This window comes from Apodemus sylvaticus, chromosome 11, assembly GCF_947179515.1.
Source record: "Apodemus sylvaticus chromosome 11, mApoSyl1.1, whole genome shotgun sequence".
Taxonomy (NCBI): Eukaryota; Metazoa; Chordata; class Mammalia; order Rodentia; family Muridae; genus Apodemus; species Apodemus sylvaticus.
The window spans coordinates 15,097,454-15,115,537 of NC_067482.1; the positions used below are offsets into that span (position 1 = coordinate 15,097,454).

Here is an 18,084-nt window from a genome sequence, read left to right on the forward strand (position 1 = left end):
TTTGCTTGATAGAAAGACTTCCACATTATCAGTGTGTGAGTCTCGCTTTCCACTACCAGTTTTGGTTAAACAGGTAAATTGATTTCTCTGTTACTATTAGAGCATTAGCTCAGAAGCTTAGTGGTTGATATAATGTTGAGGAAGTTTTATTAAATTCATCTTGAACATGTATTCCTTTCTGACTTCTTGGCATGAGCCTTTTGACTCGAGACTTTAGAAGATGAGCATTCAAACCGCACCCACACTCAAGAAGCTGGCAATTCAGTCTCTGGTGAGAGATGAGGATTTGGCCATATCCTCTTTGGAGGAGCTACCCTCTGTAGTCTTCCCAGCACTGTTCAAGGGGGCATTCACTGGCAGACAAACCAAGCTCATAAAGGCAATGTTGGCAGCCTGGCCTTTCCCCTGTCTCCCTGTGGGGGCATTGATGAAGATGCCTAAACTGGAAATGTTGCAAGCTCTGCTAGATGGAATAGACATGCAAATAACTCAAGGGTTTCACTCCAGGTGAGCAAAGGTCAAGTATTATATAAGAGACCATGTGGGGTACACTGTAGAGATTGTGGTGTCATTGTGAATGGCTTCTGATGGGATCATCAGACAGGGATTCAGGAACCTTATAGCTATTGTGTGCTTGGAATAAGGACAGTTATCAGTGGATTAGGGCTTAGCTCCCAGCAGCCTCATAGTAGAATGTGCCTATCTATCCCTGCCATTCCTAAAACCATTAATAATGGGACTAGGGAGAAATAATGAGTAACTTAGAGGAAGGAAAGTGGTCAGGGCCACACATGCAGCTCACGGAAAAGTGTGCAGCATGCATGTGTGCACATTGCACTATTGTTTAAAAAATATATAGCTTGGCAGGCTGAGGGGTATTTCACTATAGAATCACTTAGTGAAACCTTACTGAGGGTCATCACAGCTGCTCATACTTGACATGTTTCACCCTCAGCAGGGGAAAACTTCAGGTTCTGGACCTGAGGAATGTGCACCATGCCTTTTGGAACATATGGGCTGGTACACAGGACGATAGCTGTTCTTCAGAGCCCTTGGATGAGAAACCAGTAGTGACGGTCCTTCCCAGATATGCAGTGAGGAGGCACCTGAAGGTTGTAGCTGAATTGTGCCTCAGCCACGCCTTAATGAAGGACAAGCAGCCTTCTTGAAGTGGGCCCAGCAGAGAAAGGACTCCCTACATTTGTGTTGTACAAAGATGAAGATCTGGGCTATGCCCATGGACATTATCAGCAAGATCTTGAATATATTTCATCCAGAGCATATTGAGGAATTGGAACTGAACACTCAGTGGAATTTGTACAAGCTGGCTGAATTTGCTTCCTGCTTTGGGCAGATAAGAAATCTTTGCAAACTCTTCCTGGCACCCCTCTACAAGAACATCTTCAACATTGCCAATAGGACAGGAGACAGAGAAGAGCAGTGTATCTTAGTGGTTCAGAGGTGGGCCTAATGTCTCTTTTCACAACACCAGCAGATATGTTTCCTTAATGTATCTACATCACACCAAGATAACAAACGTAGCTCTTATATAAATGTTTCTTTTTCTGTTATTGTTGTTTGATTTTTTTTTGTTTTGTTTTCTACACAGTTTCTCTGTGGAGCTTTGGATGTCCTAGAACTCTTCAAACCAGGTAAGCCTCCAACCTTCCAAGTCAACTGAAGTTGGAGGAAAGACGCTTAATATATCCAAGGATTTGATCTCTTGGAGCTCTAGCAAGTTAGGGATTGTAATCCTCACAGGTGAGAAAAAATATTACACTTTGTAGTATTCCAGTATTCAAACCACCACACTTGCAAAATCTAGAAACTCATTGTCCTGAATTCCCAGAGAGTTCATCTGATGCAATTAAAACCTGTCTAGTTGACAAATTTGTCAAAGCCTTACACCTCCTCCCAATGACAATCAAAACATTTACTAGTCTACTTCTGGTGTTTGTTTGGTGTGATGTCTAAAAATGTTGGTGGGATTTAGAATTTCTATGGAAACTCACCTGAGGGTGTTTCTTGAAACCTGTGTCTGAATAGAATAGTTAACCTACTTGAATGGAAGTTGCACAATCTAATGGAATGGACTCCAGAACTGAATAAAAAAGAGAAATCAAGCTGAATTGCACATTCATTTCTCTCTGCTTCCTGTTTGGATGCACTGTGGCCAGGCCTCTCCCCTTCTTTCACTCCTTTCCCATAATAATGTGTGGGAGAGCATACCAAGAACCGTTGGCTAAAGAACTCCCTTTCTCTCTTAAATTGCTTCATGTTAGGGTTCTGATGACAGCAGTTATTAAGGATCAGAGCCTGAGATTTGATAGACCTGATAAACAGATGGGGTCCTTCTTCCCCCAATAGGCCTTTCAAACAAGTGAGTCGTAAGAATAGGAAACATGAGTTGACTTAAGATTTGGTGGGCAGGTACCCAGAATGACAGTTCTTATAATATCCATGGTTATCTGGGCAGAAGTGCAAAAAGCCAGCATTGGCTCCCAATTTCCTGGGAGAACATTCTTGCCTAAGAGCCTTATGAGAAAATATGATCAAAACTCCAGTGTAGACACAAATCTCATCTGGTGAGGAGATTTTAAAATCTGATAGTAAAATTTTAATGAGTTTAAAATGAATTATATCTATTCTCCCTTTTCTATATTCTTTGTTTACATTCCAAATGCTTTTCTCTTTCCCAGTTCCCTTCTCCCTATATGCCCCATTAGTCCTCTTCTCTCCACCAATTCTCCAATCACCCCATCCCTTTTCTCTGTCCTGGTACTCCCCGACAATGCTGGATCAAGCATTTCCAGGATCATGGCCCCCTACTTCTTTTTTCATGGGAATCATTTGTTTGGCTAATTGTTTCTTCAGAATCCAGAGCGTCTGGGCTAATTAATATCCATTTCTCAGTGATGGAATTCCATGTGTATTCTTTTGTTATTGGGTTACCTCACTTAGGATGATATTTTCCAGTTGTAAACATTTGCCTAAAAATTTCATGAATTGAATGTTTTTAATTGCTGAGTAGTATTCCATTGTGTAAATATACTACATTATCTATATCCAGTCCTCCATTGAGGGATATCTGCGTTCTTTACAGCTTCTGTTTATTATAAGCAAGGCTGCTCTGAACATAGTGGAGCATGCGTCCTGATTGCATACTGGGGAATCCTCTGGGTATATGCCAACACCTGCTATTTCCTGAGTTTTTAATCTTAGCCATTCTGTTTGGTGTGAGGTGAAATCTCAGGGTTGTTTTGATTTGCATTTCCCTACTGGCTAATGATGTTGAACATTTCTTAAGGTTCTTCTCGGCCATCTGAATTTCTTCAGGTAAAATTTTCTTGTTTAGCTCTGTACCCCATTTTTAATAGGGCTATTTGGTTCCCTGGGATCTAACTTCTTGAGTTCTTTGTATATATTGGATATTAGCCCTCTGTCTGATGGAGGGTTGGTGAAGATCTTTTTTTAATTTTAAATTGTTGAGTCATAAATGTAACCCTAATGGTGAGCATGAATTTGTTGCTGTAGAGGGATAAAAGAATCAAGATAGAAATCTAATTCTTGCCATAATGGCCTTTTGTTCAGCATCACTAGGATCCAACTGTACATTTAGACTTTTCAGGTCATAGTTGTAGACTTCCAATCTGAAGGCACACTGTTTACTTTTCACAGTGATGCATAGATCTGCTTCTTCACACAGCTTCAAAATAGTGCCTCCTTTTCTGGACCAAGGCAGAGACTGACAAGGAGGAATGTGAACAGTACTGTCATCAGGGATAGAGATCAACAAGAGGGATGTGAAAAAGACTTCCATGAGGGATGTTCTTGCAAAGTAATGTCAGCAGGGTGGTCCTTCACTTCTCTTATCACCCATCCACACCTCCCCCCTCAGTGCTTGTCTAGAAGCTATCACTCCAGTTCAGGTTTCATGTGCTCATATTAGTCATCATCCCAATACCATCTTAATGTGAGCCGATATAATATGAACTACAGAGAAGGAATTTCCAGAGAAAGCATGAAGAAGGAATTTCCACAAGAGTCTAAGTTATTGTATCCCTAGGCTTAAAGAGCCTGTTGGGTAAATTCAGTGACTCCTTTGAATAAGTGAACACTTCTTGAAACAAGATTCAAAGTGAGGCAGAGTCTCAATGGATAAAATGGGAGAGCATAGGGCTTCTGTCCTTACTACATAGTCCCTGCAAAATGAGGCCTCTCTATAAGGGATGTAGTATCATATAGGTACCCTGTAAATACAGACATGGCATCTTATTTGGAGCATCATATCTTAGTCAGGTTCCTGATCTGGGACAATACATTCTATCCAATCACCTTGAGGAGAAAGGACTTCTTTCCTCTTACAGATCTCAGGTCCCAGTCCTTTACTGTGGGACATCAGTGAAGAAACTCAAGCAGGACCCTAGTGGGATGCACTGTAGAAAGTACCAGGGGTGAAGGCAATGGCGGCTTGTACTGCGGAGATTGCTATGACTATGATCTCATACAACCCAGGGCCTTTGCATATCAGTGTCTCTGCAGACAGGAATCTTGTACCACCCACAAATGCCATTAATCAAGAAAACGCTCTCCACAAACTTGCCTGCATATAATAGAAATTGACATTTTCTCAACAGAGCCTCTGATTCACAGATAACTCTAGCCACATCTGTCTCAAGTTGATGAAACAATAGCAAAATCAGCAGCAGCAGCAGTAGCAACAACAACAACAGCAGCAGCAACAACAACAATAAAAATGTGGTCACATTCAACATATTTCCAGTGTTACTACTCCTGTTTTCTGAAGTCTGCTTCAGAACAGCTCCTGCTGTTGGAGGTCCCACATGGAAGCCAAGGTGCACATCTGTTCCATATGTATAGGTGACCAAGGTCTGTCTGATGCATGTTCTCTGGTTGGTGGTTCAATATCCTTGAGCCCTTGTGTGACTAGGTTGGTTGATTCTGTAGGTTTTCTTCTGGTGTCCTTGAACTCTCTGACTCCTTCAATATTCCCTCTATTCTTCCACAAGATTCCCTGAACTTTGTCTAATATTTGTCTGTGGGTCTCTGCATCTGTTTTTGTCAGTGGCTGGGTGAAAACGCTCAAAGGATAGTTATTCTAGGATTCTATTTAGAGAATATCATTCATAATGTCAGGGCTCTTGAACTCATTGTAAAAGGAGACACTTCCTGAACAGAACACCCATAGATCAGGCATTAAGACCAACACTTTTGAAGTGTGACCTCAAGAAAGTAGAAATCCTCAGTAAAGCAAATACAGCATCAGTAGGTCAAAACAGTACCCTAAATAATGGCAAAAATATCTTCACCAACTGTACATTCAACAGAGGGTTGATATCAAAACAATGTAAATACCTCAAGAAATTAGACATCAAAAACCCAATACCCCATTTAAAATAAAAATGGAGCACAGAGTTCAACAAAGAATTTTCAACAGGAAAGCTCTAATTGCCAGGAAGTACTTAAGGAAATATCCTAGGAAAATGCAAATTGTAAGGAGTCTGAGATTAGTTCCTATACACATGAGCATGGCTAAGATAAAAACTGAAATGACAGCACATGCTGGTGAGGATTTGAGACAGAGAGACAATCTTGAATTTCTAGTGAGTGTGTAAATTTGACCACCAAATTTGGAAATCAAGCTGGGAGATTATCACAAATAATTCTACTCCAAGGCCCAGTTATACAATTCCTGGCCATAAACTCAAAACATGTTCTGCCATAGCACAAGGACACTTGCTCAACTTCATTCATAGCACCTTTATTCATAATAACCAGAAACAGTTAGCACACCACCTGTCTCTCACTGAAGAGTGGATAAGGAAAATCATGTACATTTATTCCATGGAATACTAATCATATATTAAAAATAAGGATTATAATGCAATTTTCAGGCAAAGACATAGAACTCGAAAATTTCCATTATTAGTGAGGTCATTGTGACCCAGAAGAATATGCATGCTATGAACTCACTAATACATGGATATTACCCATAGTCTACAGGAAAAGCATGCTACAATCCAAACACTCAAAGAAACTAAGTAAGAATAGGGCCCTAGGTAAGATGATTGAACCTCACTAAGTAAGGTAAATAGAATCTATATTACTAGTGGTTGATCAGAGGGAACTCTATGGGTGTTGGTATGGGACACAAGGAGAGTTATGGAAATCAAGTGTGTTGGGAGGAGCCGCCTCCACAGTGCTGGGAGAGAGAAATAAAATCCATTTGGGGGCATCTCAGGTACAAGAGAGACACACAGGATGGGGCAGGCTTCTGGGAGTATATGGGAGTGACCTTGGCAGGAAACTCAGGAGCTGGGGATAGGGAGACTGAAAGTGGCCACTTCCTATAGTCAGGCAGGATTTCCAGTGGGGGGAAGGTAACACCAACCCACCAACAAAACCTTCCATCTACAATTTTCCCTGCCTACAATATGTGCAGGTATAAACCTGGAGCTGAGTTTGAAAGAATAGCCAACTATAGACTGGAGAAACATGAGGATTAACCCATGTCAGAAAGCCAAACTCTGACACTCTTGATGATACTTGGTTGTGCTTAAGAACAGAATCTTAGCATAACTGTCATACAAGAATCTTCATCCAGCATCTGGTGGCACCAGAAGGATATGCACAGCAAAACATTAGGCAGAATTCAGAGAGAGTTGGGAAAAAGTCAAAAGGAGGATTGAGGGAGTCAGATGGTGTCAATTTACCACAAGGAGATCAAGAGAACCAAGTTTCCTGGACTCACTGGGGTATATCAGAGACTGAACCACCCACCATCAAAGAGCATGCATGGTCTAGACCTAGGCTCCCTGGACATATGGAGCAGATGCGAATCTTGGGCTTATTGCATGCCTCATAAAAACCAGACAGCAGGGTTTCTCTAATTCAACTTCATGGCCTTCCATGGGAAACTTTTCCCCTAGCTGGGCTTCCTTGTCGGGCCCCAGTGGGCACGGATGTATTTAGAGCCGATGTAAGTTGGTGTGCCAGGGCATTGTGGAAACTGCTGGGGGTAGGGCATGTGTGCCTCTTCTTCTCTGGGGAGAATGGGAGCAGGAAATGAGGGGGAAATTAGACATCAAAAACCCAATACCCCATTTAAAATAAAAATGGAGCACAGACTTCAACAAAGAATTTTCAACAGGAAAGCTCTAATTGCCAGGAAATACTTAAGGAAATATCCTAGGAAAATGCAAATTGTAAGGAGTCTAAGATTCCTTCCTATACACTTGAGCATGGCTAAGATAAAAACTGAAATGACAGCACATGCTGGTGAGGATTTGAGACAGAGAGACAATCTTGAATTTCTAGTGAGTGTGTAAATTTGACCACCAAATTTGGAAATCAAGCTGGGGGATTATCACAAATAATTCTACTTCAAGGCCCAGTTATACAATTCCTGGCCATAAACTCAACACTGGTTCTGCCATAGCACAGGGACACTTGCTCAACTTCATTCATAGCACCTTTATTCATAATAACCAGAAACAGTAAGCACACCACCTGTCTCTCACTGAAGAGTGGATACGGAAAATCATGTACATTTATGCCATGGAATACTAATCATATATTAAAAATAAGGATTATAATGCAATTTTCAGGCAAAGAGATAGAACTCGAAAATATCCATTATTAGTGAGGTCATTGTGACCCAGAAGAATATGCATGCTATGTACTCACTAATACATGGACATTACCCATAGACTACAGGAAAAGCATGCTACAATCCAAACACTCAAAGAAACTAAGTAAGAATAGGGCCCTAGGTAAGATGATTGAATCTCACTAGGTAAGGTAAATAGAATCTATATTACTAGTGGTTGATCAGAGGGAACTCTATGGGTGTTGGTATGGGACAGAAGGAGAGTTATGGAAATCAAGTGTGTTGGGAGGAGCCGCAACCACAGTGCTGGGAGAGAGAAATACAATCCATTTGGGGGCATCTCAGGTACAAGACAGACACACAGGATGGGGAAGGCTCCTGGGAGTATATGGGAGTGACCTTGGCTGGAAACTCAGGAGCTGGGGATAGGGAGACTGAAAGTGGCCACTTCCTGTAGTCAGGCAGGATTTCCAGTGGGGGGAAGGTAACACCAACCCACCAACAAAACCTTCCATCTAAAATTTTCCCTGCCTACAATATGTGCAGGTATAAACCTGGAGCTGAGTTTGAAAGAACAGCCAACTATAGACTGGAGAAACATCAGGATTAACCCATGTCAGAAAGCCAAACTCTGACACTCTTGATGATACTTGGTTGTGCTTAAGAACAGAATCCTAGCATAACTGTCATACAAGAATCTTCATCCAGCATTTGGTGGCACCAGAAGGATATGCACAGCAAAACATTAGGCAGAATTCAGAGAGAGTTGGGGAAAAGTCAAAAGGAAGATTGACGGAGACAGATGGTGTCAATTTACCACAAGGAGATCAAGAGAACCAAGTTTCCTGGACTCATTGGGGTTTATCAGAGACTGAACCACCCACCATCAAAGAGCATGCATGGTCTAGACCTAGGCTCCCAGGACATATGGAGCAGATGCGAATCTTGGGCTTATTGCATGTCTCATAAAAACCAGACAGCAGGGTTTCTCTTATTCAACTTCATGGCCTTCTATGGGAAACTTTTCCCCTAGCTGGGCTTCCTTGTCTGGCCCCAGTGGGCACTGATGTATTTAGAGCCGATGTAAATTGCTCTGCCAGGGCATTGTGGAAACTGCTGGGGGTAGGGCATGTGTGCCTCTTCTTCTCTGGGGAGAATGGGAGCAGGAAATGAGGGGGAAAGGGTCACAGGGTAGGTATGGGAAGAAAGCAACTTCAGGATGTGATCAGGTGGTAAAGTGAATACACAAATGAATTAATGAAAACCCAAAGAAAAGATAGATAGGGAGCTAGATATGATTCACAGTTAAATGTTGCATACTGCAAACTAAATAGAAACACATTCTATCTGAAATATGGTAGCAACATGTTTTCTTAAGCCTCATATTTACACTAAAAATCATTAAATATGCTAATTTTGATATACAGTAAAGTAATGAGGATTGTGAAGCTTTGTGGCTACTGTTAGTACATACTTATACCTGATAATTAACATATGTAAATTATTCAAACAATGTTGTTTCAGTCAGACATCATGCTACATATACAAATAGCTAAGTTTATATTTATTTTATTTTACTATCTGCCCACTGCACATTTTTTATTTTTCCTCTCTTTTCTTTTCTTTTTTTAAAATTAGATGTATTCTTTATTTACATTTCTTTTTGGGGGAGGGCTTTGAATTTGTTTTTTTCAATACAGGGTTTCTTTGTAGAGCCATGGCTGTCCTGGAATACACTCTGAAGACCTGGCTGGCCAAGAACTCAGAATTCTGCCTCCCTCTGCCTCCCAGGTCCTGGGATTAAAGGTGTGCTCCATCATTGTCTGGCCTTTATTTACATTTCAAATGTTTTCTCCTTGCCTGGATCACCCCCTCCCAAAAGTACCATTAGACCTCTTCCCGCCCCCTGTTCCCCAATCGAACCCCTCCTTTTTCCTTGCCATGATATTCCCCTACACTGCTATATTGAGCTTTTCCAGGACCAGGGCCTTCTCCTTCATTTTCCTTGGGTTACAACACATTTGATGAAAAAATTATTTTCAGTAAAGGAAAAGCAATGGAAAGGGGATGGAGATGTAACTGAGCATTTTAGAGTACTGGATTCTCTAACGAATACATGACGTTCATTTGCCTGCTTATATGTTGCAGGTTCTGTGTCCTGTATCCCCAGTGCTCTTAACTGCTGAACCATACTTTCAGTAAATATGAGGTAAACATGATCAAGGATCAGCTTGGCACATAGTCTACTGATAAGCCAACAAGACAGGAGCTAGAGAGGTAAAAGGCTCTTACCACACAAGGATGCAGAGGTATGGACTCTTTACTTTGCATGTAGCCTAGGTTATAGATGGAAACTCTTTCATCTAGGCAGCCATAAAATTAGTGCTGGGGTTCAATACAGGAAAGGATCTCAGTATCCAAATGTGAGAAATAATATAGAACAGTCCTAGAAACTTGAAGGTTGTGAGCTGTATCACTCTTGATTATGAGAGCACCTGCAACATGGAGAAGGCCAGTGACTCCTTAAGGTGAGCCCCAGTCTTAAGGACAGTTTCTTCACAACCTTAGAACTGGCAAGCCTGCCCCTGAGATTACTCACTAGGCACTTCTGGAAGAAAGTTAACAGATATTCACAGGTTGAGGATCAAGCCTAATTGTTGCCAGTGTCCTGTGATAGCCACATTTATGAAGAAAATGTTGGGAGAAGCTGTTCGCAGAAGTTCCACTGGATTCCAAGCCTGTAGTCTGTGGCTTCTGCCTGTTAAATCCAATTGACAATCAAGGAAGTTAATGGTAGCTCACAGCTTTGGGCAGCAAACAGGTGTTCTGAGTCACACAATGTTCCTTCCAAGTTCCTACAGGTGTAGCTCAGGGGTGACAACAGAAAGGAATTGTGTGTGCAAGGAAGATGTGAGTGGCTAAATTCTAAGGTCACAACTGTGAAGCAGCTGCTACACATTCATTGGTGGTAGAGGGCAGCAAGCTACCAGAATAATATCTCAGAGCACCAGATCAGCAAAGGGGCTGGAGTATGTTGGCCAGAGAAAGAACAGGGCTTAGCAGCAGGATCCCATCCTCAGTCAAGTCCAGAGGAAACCCTCAAGGGCAGAAGTCACATAAACAAACAAACAAGAAACAAACCAAAACAAGATAACCTGCCAGGCTCCCCAACCTCCTACTCTGACAATCATGCAACAGAAGGCCAAAGTCACCAGGACAGGGCTCCTAGCACTTTGGAGAAACCATACAGACCAAACATAAGAATCTACTGTGCCCCACCCTTTGCATGAACTTCTTCAAGGACATCCAGGACATGCTCCGCAGAGGGACACAGGTCAATCACAGAAAATCTCTCCAAATAAGCTTGCAGGAATATAATAGCATCTGGAATCTATTCCCTCCCACTGAGTACAGAGCCTGGACCTGAACAAAGCCCCTTTCCCACCCTTGGGTGTTTTGGCAAAAGCCTACATTGTGTCTAAGGCTGGAAATTTATCAGCCCCAGTAAAAATGAGTCATTATCTTTATCTTTGACCAGAGGTACTTTTAACTCTTCCATTAAGAACTATAGTGCTGAGTAACTTATCAAGCTCAGTGGTAGCCCCCAGGCTCCTTAATTCCCTGGACATCAGTGCCATCCAGCTCAATGTCTCTTTTACCTTGGACCCAATTTACACTGAAATTCTTTCTTTCCAGTATGGATTTCTCCTTGCTTTTCCCTAGAGCCATCCTTAGCTCTTTGGAGAAACCTGTTTTCTCTTGACCAACAGGATTAGAAACTTCACTGGGTATCATTCATGAAAACTAGGAAAAGAGACAGAGCTGCCTATTTACCACTGAGCTACAATTATTGGTATTTGGTTGGGTGAGACAGAATCACATTATGTCGGCTAGGTTAGAGTCAGTTTGGAGCCATCCTTCTTCAGTCTCCTGAAGCTTTCTTTCACCAACTTCCTGGATCAGCTCTCATGCTGTTCTGTACTTGATAACTGTCTTGCTTCATTTGCATATTGGTGTACCAGCAGCAGACCATGCCTGTAGATGGGGGAGGACTCAAAACTGCAGTGGTTTCTCTCCTTCCACCAGATGGCCCCATTACTGAACTCAGCACTTACTTGGGTGGCAAGTGCTCTTGCTCTTTGGGCCATCTCATTGGACCTTAAGCTCTCTGGAGGATTTTCTTTTAGAATTGTGTTTTGGGTAATTTTTGCTTTGCTTGATTGCTTGTCTGGTTTTGGGTTGTTTGGTTGTTTGGTTATTTGGTTGGTTTTTGAAAGGGATTGTCTGTTTAACATGTCTCCTTCTTCCTAAACTCAGTCTGAACAACATGCTGACCTTGACCTTAGTCCTTCACCTGCTACTACCTCCCTAATGCTAGTTTTAAGGATTGTACCTGCGCCATCTAGTAAACTACACTTTGTTTATGTGTTTCTTTGTTTTGTTGTTTTGGGGCAGGGTTTCATTGTTTAAGAGCCCTAGATGTCCCATAAGCTACTCTGTGGTCCAGTTTGGCCTCAACATCAAAGGTGCCCCTGCCTCTCTTGAGATATAGGTCTGTGCTACCCTGCTCAGCTCTGGTTTAATTATAAGACAGATCCTCACTCCATAGGCTTTACTGGTTTTTGAATTATTTATTCAGATGAGGGTAGCCTTGAACTCACTGACCCAGTCAACCTTGGACTCCTGAAGGGATGGATTAAAGGTGTGGCCACAAAACCCAAGATAGAGCAGCTGTTTTAAGATGATTGATTTTATGGGTAGTGGTGCTTGTGTACAAATAGGAATGGATAACCCTCACAGGCCTGCTGCCCTAGCAAGTCAGAATGGGGTTTCAGATTGCCTGGAACTGTAATCACAGATCATTTCAAGCCACCACATAGATGATAGGAATAGAAGATTGACAGGTGCTCACACTTTCTAAAGCCACCCTTCAGCCCACGTCCCACTCTAGATTACATCTCCTTGAGGAAGGCTTTTTGGCTGATCCTAGTTGACTTACTCTCTGCTTCCTTGGGAGCCAAGGGCACCATCTCCCTCACACCCTCCTTTTTCTGTTTGCTTTCGTCCATTTAGGAAGCAGGCTTTGTAGAGATCACACAATACTACGGCTTACAATTTCGATGAACATGACCATGAACTGAGCATCCTATCTCAGGGATGTCCCAGCATCCTTGCTGCATGCCCCATCTTGTCTGCTGCAAAGAGTGTTGTAGGGAGAATTCCTGTATGTGGGGTAGCTCCCGACAATCTGAGTACATGCAGAACCCTGGCTAGTATAGTAATGTGGTCAAGCTATGCTCCGGCACCACCTCTAGAGAGGATGATGCTGAAATTTATTGACCGAGCATCCACTTCATTCCTTGAGCTTCAATGTATATTCCTGTCTCTGACATAGCAATCTGTTCCAAATCCAGTGAAAAAGAATATCTTCCAATTATGTCATGTCTCTCATCAAAAACTGATTAAACCCTTAACTGATGCAAACTCTGGTCACATGAATAAAATCAAACAAGAAATAGTTATTCATAACAATAATCCTAGCCATAAGAAGGTTTCTGAGGCTGAAGGATTCCTAGAATTGGACCTCTAAAACAACCTTGGATTCAGAGCATGACATGGTCACTGGTACAACTTGAAAACTGAATAGATCTTATGCAAATGAAGGAATAAATGTACCCACATGGTGTTATATGGTGTATTAACAAATGGAAGGTTTTGTATTTATCCAAGAAACTTTTGGGTATGTTTGTGTGTGTGAATGACGATGAGTGGGAAATTTGTTATCACAAGTCCTTCTGATTCAATGAGTGAAATGATTACAATGTTGATCTATAATTTAAAGGGTGTGCATTAGACCAGGAAATCCAATTCCTGTTTGGGTTTGAAGGGTGTGGCTACAATAGGGAGGGGCAAGCAGAGATGTATATAAAGGCTTCCATGGAGCCACATATCACAATCAGAGGCTTGCATCTTGGAAAACTCCTGATTCGGCTGGGATTTGGCAACATATCTGCATTGCTCAACTGGTATGTAAACCATTTTTTTCCTTGGGTCATGCAGTTTGATATAGAGAAATTCAGACTCCTTAAGAGGAACATGTTGAGGATCTTGGGTTTCATTGCAAATGAAATTTTAGCCTCATCACCAATAATATCCCATGGTAGCTTATGCATATATTCCATTACTTTGCCTGATATAACTGTTTGAGACAAGGATTCTGTATGTTGTTCCAACTCTCTTAGAGCTGGCCATGTGCCTCCAGGTAAGCTCCAAATCAGACAATCTGATTAAAATGCTCCCTCATGTTTCCCCTTCACTGTAATGGTCTTTAATTTTTTGTGAGACCCTGGATTACACTGTAGACCTGTAAGCCAGGTATCTTTGATATCCTTCCACATCATATAGCTGAAATGACACATGTGATTTACTCATGTGTCTTGCCTTAGCTTTTCCATTGCCTCTTTTACACACACGTTTGCTCTGTGGACATATTCTACTTCCCAGACTCAGGTAAGATTCAATATTGTAGAAATGCTCTGAAGTCATTCTGTTTTCTGGGAATTAATCTTGATCCATAACTCATGGATTTACATTGGTATGTTTGTTTCCTCGGTTTCTTTTTGTTTGCATAGGTTTGAGAAATTTTATTTTGTTTTTGAGAAAGGGTCCTACATAAAATATTTTGATCTGACAATTATGTGAATATTTGCTTGATATAAAGACTTCCACATTATCATTGCGGGAGCCTCTCTTTCCACTACCAGTTTAGGTTAAACAGGCAAATTGATTTCTCTGTTACTGTTAGAGCATTAGCTTAGAAGCTTAGTGGTTGATATAATGTTGAGGAAGTTGTATTAAGTTTGTCTTGAACGTGTATTCCTTTCTGACTTCTTGGCAGGAGTCTTTTGACTCTAAACTTTAGAAGATGAGTATTCAGACCGCAGCCACACCCAAGAAGATGGCAATTCAGTCTCTGGTGAGAGATGAGGCTTTGGCCATATCCTCTCTGGAGGATCTCCCCTCTGTACTCTTCCCAGCACTGTTCAAGGAGGCTTTCAGTGGCAGACAAACCAAGCTATAAAGGCAATGTTGGCAGCCTGGACTTTCCCCTGTCTCCCTGTGGGGGCATTGATGAAGACGCCTAAACTGGTAATGTTGCAAGCTCTGCTAGATGGAATAGACATGCGACTGACTAAAGGGTTTCACCCCAGGTGAGCAAAGGTCAAGTATTATCTAAGAGACCATGTGGGGTACACAGTAGAGGTTGTGGGGTTATTGCGAATGGCTTCTGATGGGGTCACCAGACAGTGATTCAGGAACCTTATAGCTATTGTGTGCTTGGACTAAGGACAGTTATCAGTGGATTAGGGCTTTGATCCAAGCAGCCTCACAGTAGAATGTGCCTATCTATCCCTGCCATTCCTAGAACCATTAATAATGGGACTAGGGAGAAATAATGAGTAACTTAGAGGAAGGAAAGTGGTCAGGGCCACACATGCAGCTCAGAGAAAATTGTGCAGCATGCATGTGTGCACATTGCACTGTTGTTTAAAAAATATACAGCTTGGCAGGCTGAGGCGTATTTCACTTAGAGGCACTTAGTGAACCCATACTGAGGGTCATCGCGGCTGCTGATACTTGACATGTGTTCACCCTCAGCAGGGGAAAACTTCAGGTCTGGACCTGAGGAATGTGCACAATGCCTTTTGGAACATATGGGCTGGTACAGAGGACGATAGCTGTTCTTCAGAGCCCTTGGATGAGAAGCCAGTAGTGAATGTCCTTCCCAGATATGCAGTGAGGAGGCAGCTGAAGGTGGTAGCTGAGTTGTGCCTCAGACCATGCCTTGATGAAGCACAAGCAGCCTTCTTGAAGTGGGCCCAGCAGAGAAAGGACTCCCTACATTTGTGTTGTGCAAAGATGAAGATCTGGGCTTTGCCCATGGACTTTATCAGCAAGATCTTGAATATATTTCATCCAGAGCATATTGAGGAATTGGAACTGAACACTCAGTGGAATTTGTACAAGCTGGCCGAATTTGCTTCCTGCTTTGGGCAGATGAGAAATCTTTGCAAACTCTTCCTGGCACCCCTCTACAAGAACGTCTTCAAGATTGCCAATAGGACAGGAGACAGAGAAGAGCAGTATATCCAGGAGTTCATATCTGTCTTCTCCAAATTCAATTGTCTCCAGCATCTCTCCATGAATGGTGTCCATTTCCTTAAAGACCACATGAATCAGGTCCTCAGGTGAGCAAGGATGGAGGACTGGGTCAGCTAGCAGAGCAAATTTTCCTCTTCCATTTTAAAGATTAGTGGTCCAGGATGCCTGTCTGTCAGTCACTGGGAACAAACATTTAGGGGCTCCTTAGAATATGTAAGTAATGTGTAGTGATTCCAAGTTTTAAATGAGCATGCCTGAAGCAGAGGACAAAAGGGAGATAAGGAGTAGGTCAGATATGGTCAGGAGGGCTTGAAATTCTTCTTTGAATCATAGGCAAACAATCCATCAAAAAGGGGACAGGAAGAGTTGAATGTACTTAGATCTTGAGGGACTTAGCAGCAATGTGAGAAGGTGAGCTGTCTGCTTAGATCTGTGGGCACAGCCTTCCCTCTCCCCCTACTTCTCCGTGAGTGAAATGCTTGACCCTCAGTAGGGCTGAGTGCATGAGACAAGAGGGAGTGTGGGCATCTACATGATAGCATGAGTGACTGTGGAGAGGTCAGGGTGCAATGCAGCATTGACTGAGGCCACAGGTCATGTCCTTAGATCCTGTCAGGACTCTCCTGGCATGAAACTTCCTCCTTGTTATCCTGGGTTTTATAGGGTATAATGGTTTTCTGCTTGAGACTATGGCCAGCAGATCAAGTGTGGGTTTGACTTCACTAAGCTGATTCCAAAAGGAAGCATCTCAGATAATATCTTTGATCATTTGCTCACACTCAGCTTGGGGTCCCTGTTCCCTTCTAAGACATTGAAAAGCCCACCCCATGCTCTCCATCACCATTTGCCAGAACTAACCCTCTGGTCCCCTTCATCTCTAGGCACCTGATGACGCCACTGAGCTCCCTTTCTGTCACTCACTACCAACTTTCACAGTCAGATTTGGATTCCTTCTCCCACTGCCAGAGTGTCTTTCAGCTAAAACATCTGGAAATTAGAGGTGTGGTTCTAACAGATTTGGATCTGATGCCTATGAAATGTCTCCTCCAAAAAGTGGCAGATACTCTAGAAACTCTGGATTTTCAGGGATGTAGGGTGAAGGACTCGCAGCTCATTGCCCTCCTACCTGCCCTCACACATTGCTCTCAGCTCACCAAGATCAACTTCTACAACAATTGCTTCTCCATGCCCATCCTGAAGGACCTTTTGGAGCACACAGTCAACTGGAGCAAGATGAATGTGGAACAATACCCTGCCCATCTGGAGTGCTATGATAGGTTGGCTCATGTCTCCAGAGTAAGATTTGCCCAGCTTTGTCTGCAGCTCCTGGAAACTCTCAGGGCAATAAGGCAGCCCAAGAACATCTCCTTTGCTACAGATAATTGTCCTAAATGTGGTGAGCGCTGTGTCTATGGCCAAAGTGCGAGATTTTGCTTTGGTTGGCACTGAGCACGGATACAGGACTTCCTGATGTGAATAACGGGCAGGACTGGGACACATCTCTCATGCATGGTGGTCAGAGACTGTGACTTCAGACACTTTATACATGCTTGGAAACAAAAGACTTTAAAAGAACTGAGATCCTGGAAGCTGAGCTTGGCATGGGAAACAATCTGTTGGACTGTGTGAACAGAGGACTTGTGGAGTCAGGATGACAACTTGGCTGTTTTGAGTGACTTCTGCCAGGACAGATTAAGAGATGCTTTGTAATGGACTTGCCAACTTTTGTTCTGAACTGTAATGTCAAGTCAATAAACAGAACCAGGCTTCTTTTTTTAGATGTCATTCCTGGTGTGTAACAAGCATAAAGTCTCTACCTTTAATCATTCTGCAACAAATACCCTCTGGAGAGAGTCAAAATGAACACATGGATGCCAGACATGTAATGATTCAAAATCCTGGGTACATGGATAATGTTATAAGCTAAGGTGATTCACATATGGATCTCTAGTTTAGCATGTGCTAAAGAAGAATTCATAAGAACAACCTACATGTCTCTCACACTTCTTTTTTATTCCTTCCCATCCCTCCTCTCCCTGCCTGCTATTCAACTTCACAGGCCTTGTTGCTTTGAACCTTTGAACTTGCTCCATGCTTGCCCACTGCAAACTCCTTTCATGCTCTACAGACAGACAACCAATCAAAGAAGCCAAATCCCACGTATTAAAGGAGGTGACTCCTGTTTTAATAGTACATTTTGCTAGAAAAGAGGGCCAAAGTTTGGTTTCAGCACTTTTATCATCAGATGCCTCCAGCTGGAACTCAAGCTTCAGGTGGTAGGTCCATCTCTT

General features: G+C 42.4%; 1 protein-coding gene across 1 annotated transcript; it reads left to right on the top strand.

The window, feature by feature from the left end:
• Positions 1 to 220: 220 nt before the first annotated feature.
• LOC127696301 (PRAME family member 12-like) lies at positions 221 to 17,242 on the top strand. Its single transcript, XM_052198869.1, has 2 exons — positions 221 to 507; positions 16,675 to 17,242. The coding sequence occupies exons 1-2, from the start codon at positions 221 to 223 to the stop codon at positions 17,240 to 17,242; spliced, it is 855 nt and encodes a 284-aa protein (XP_052054829.1).
• The last annotated feature ends 842 nt before the right edge of the window (positions 17,243 to 18,084 follow it).

Bases quoted from the DNA above. Each gene is read 5' to 3' on its own strand.
- LOC127696301 (XM_052198869.1), top strand. From the start codon at position 221: ATGAGCATTCAAACCGCACCCACACTCAAGAAGCTGGCAATTCAGTCT. The intron at 508-16,674 runs GTGAGCAAAGGT...CTTCATCTCTAG, and splicing joins ACTCAAGGGTTTCACTCCAG to GCACCTGATGACGCCACTGA.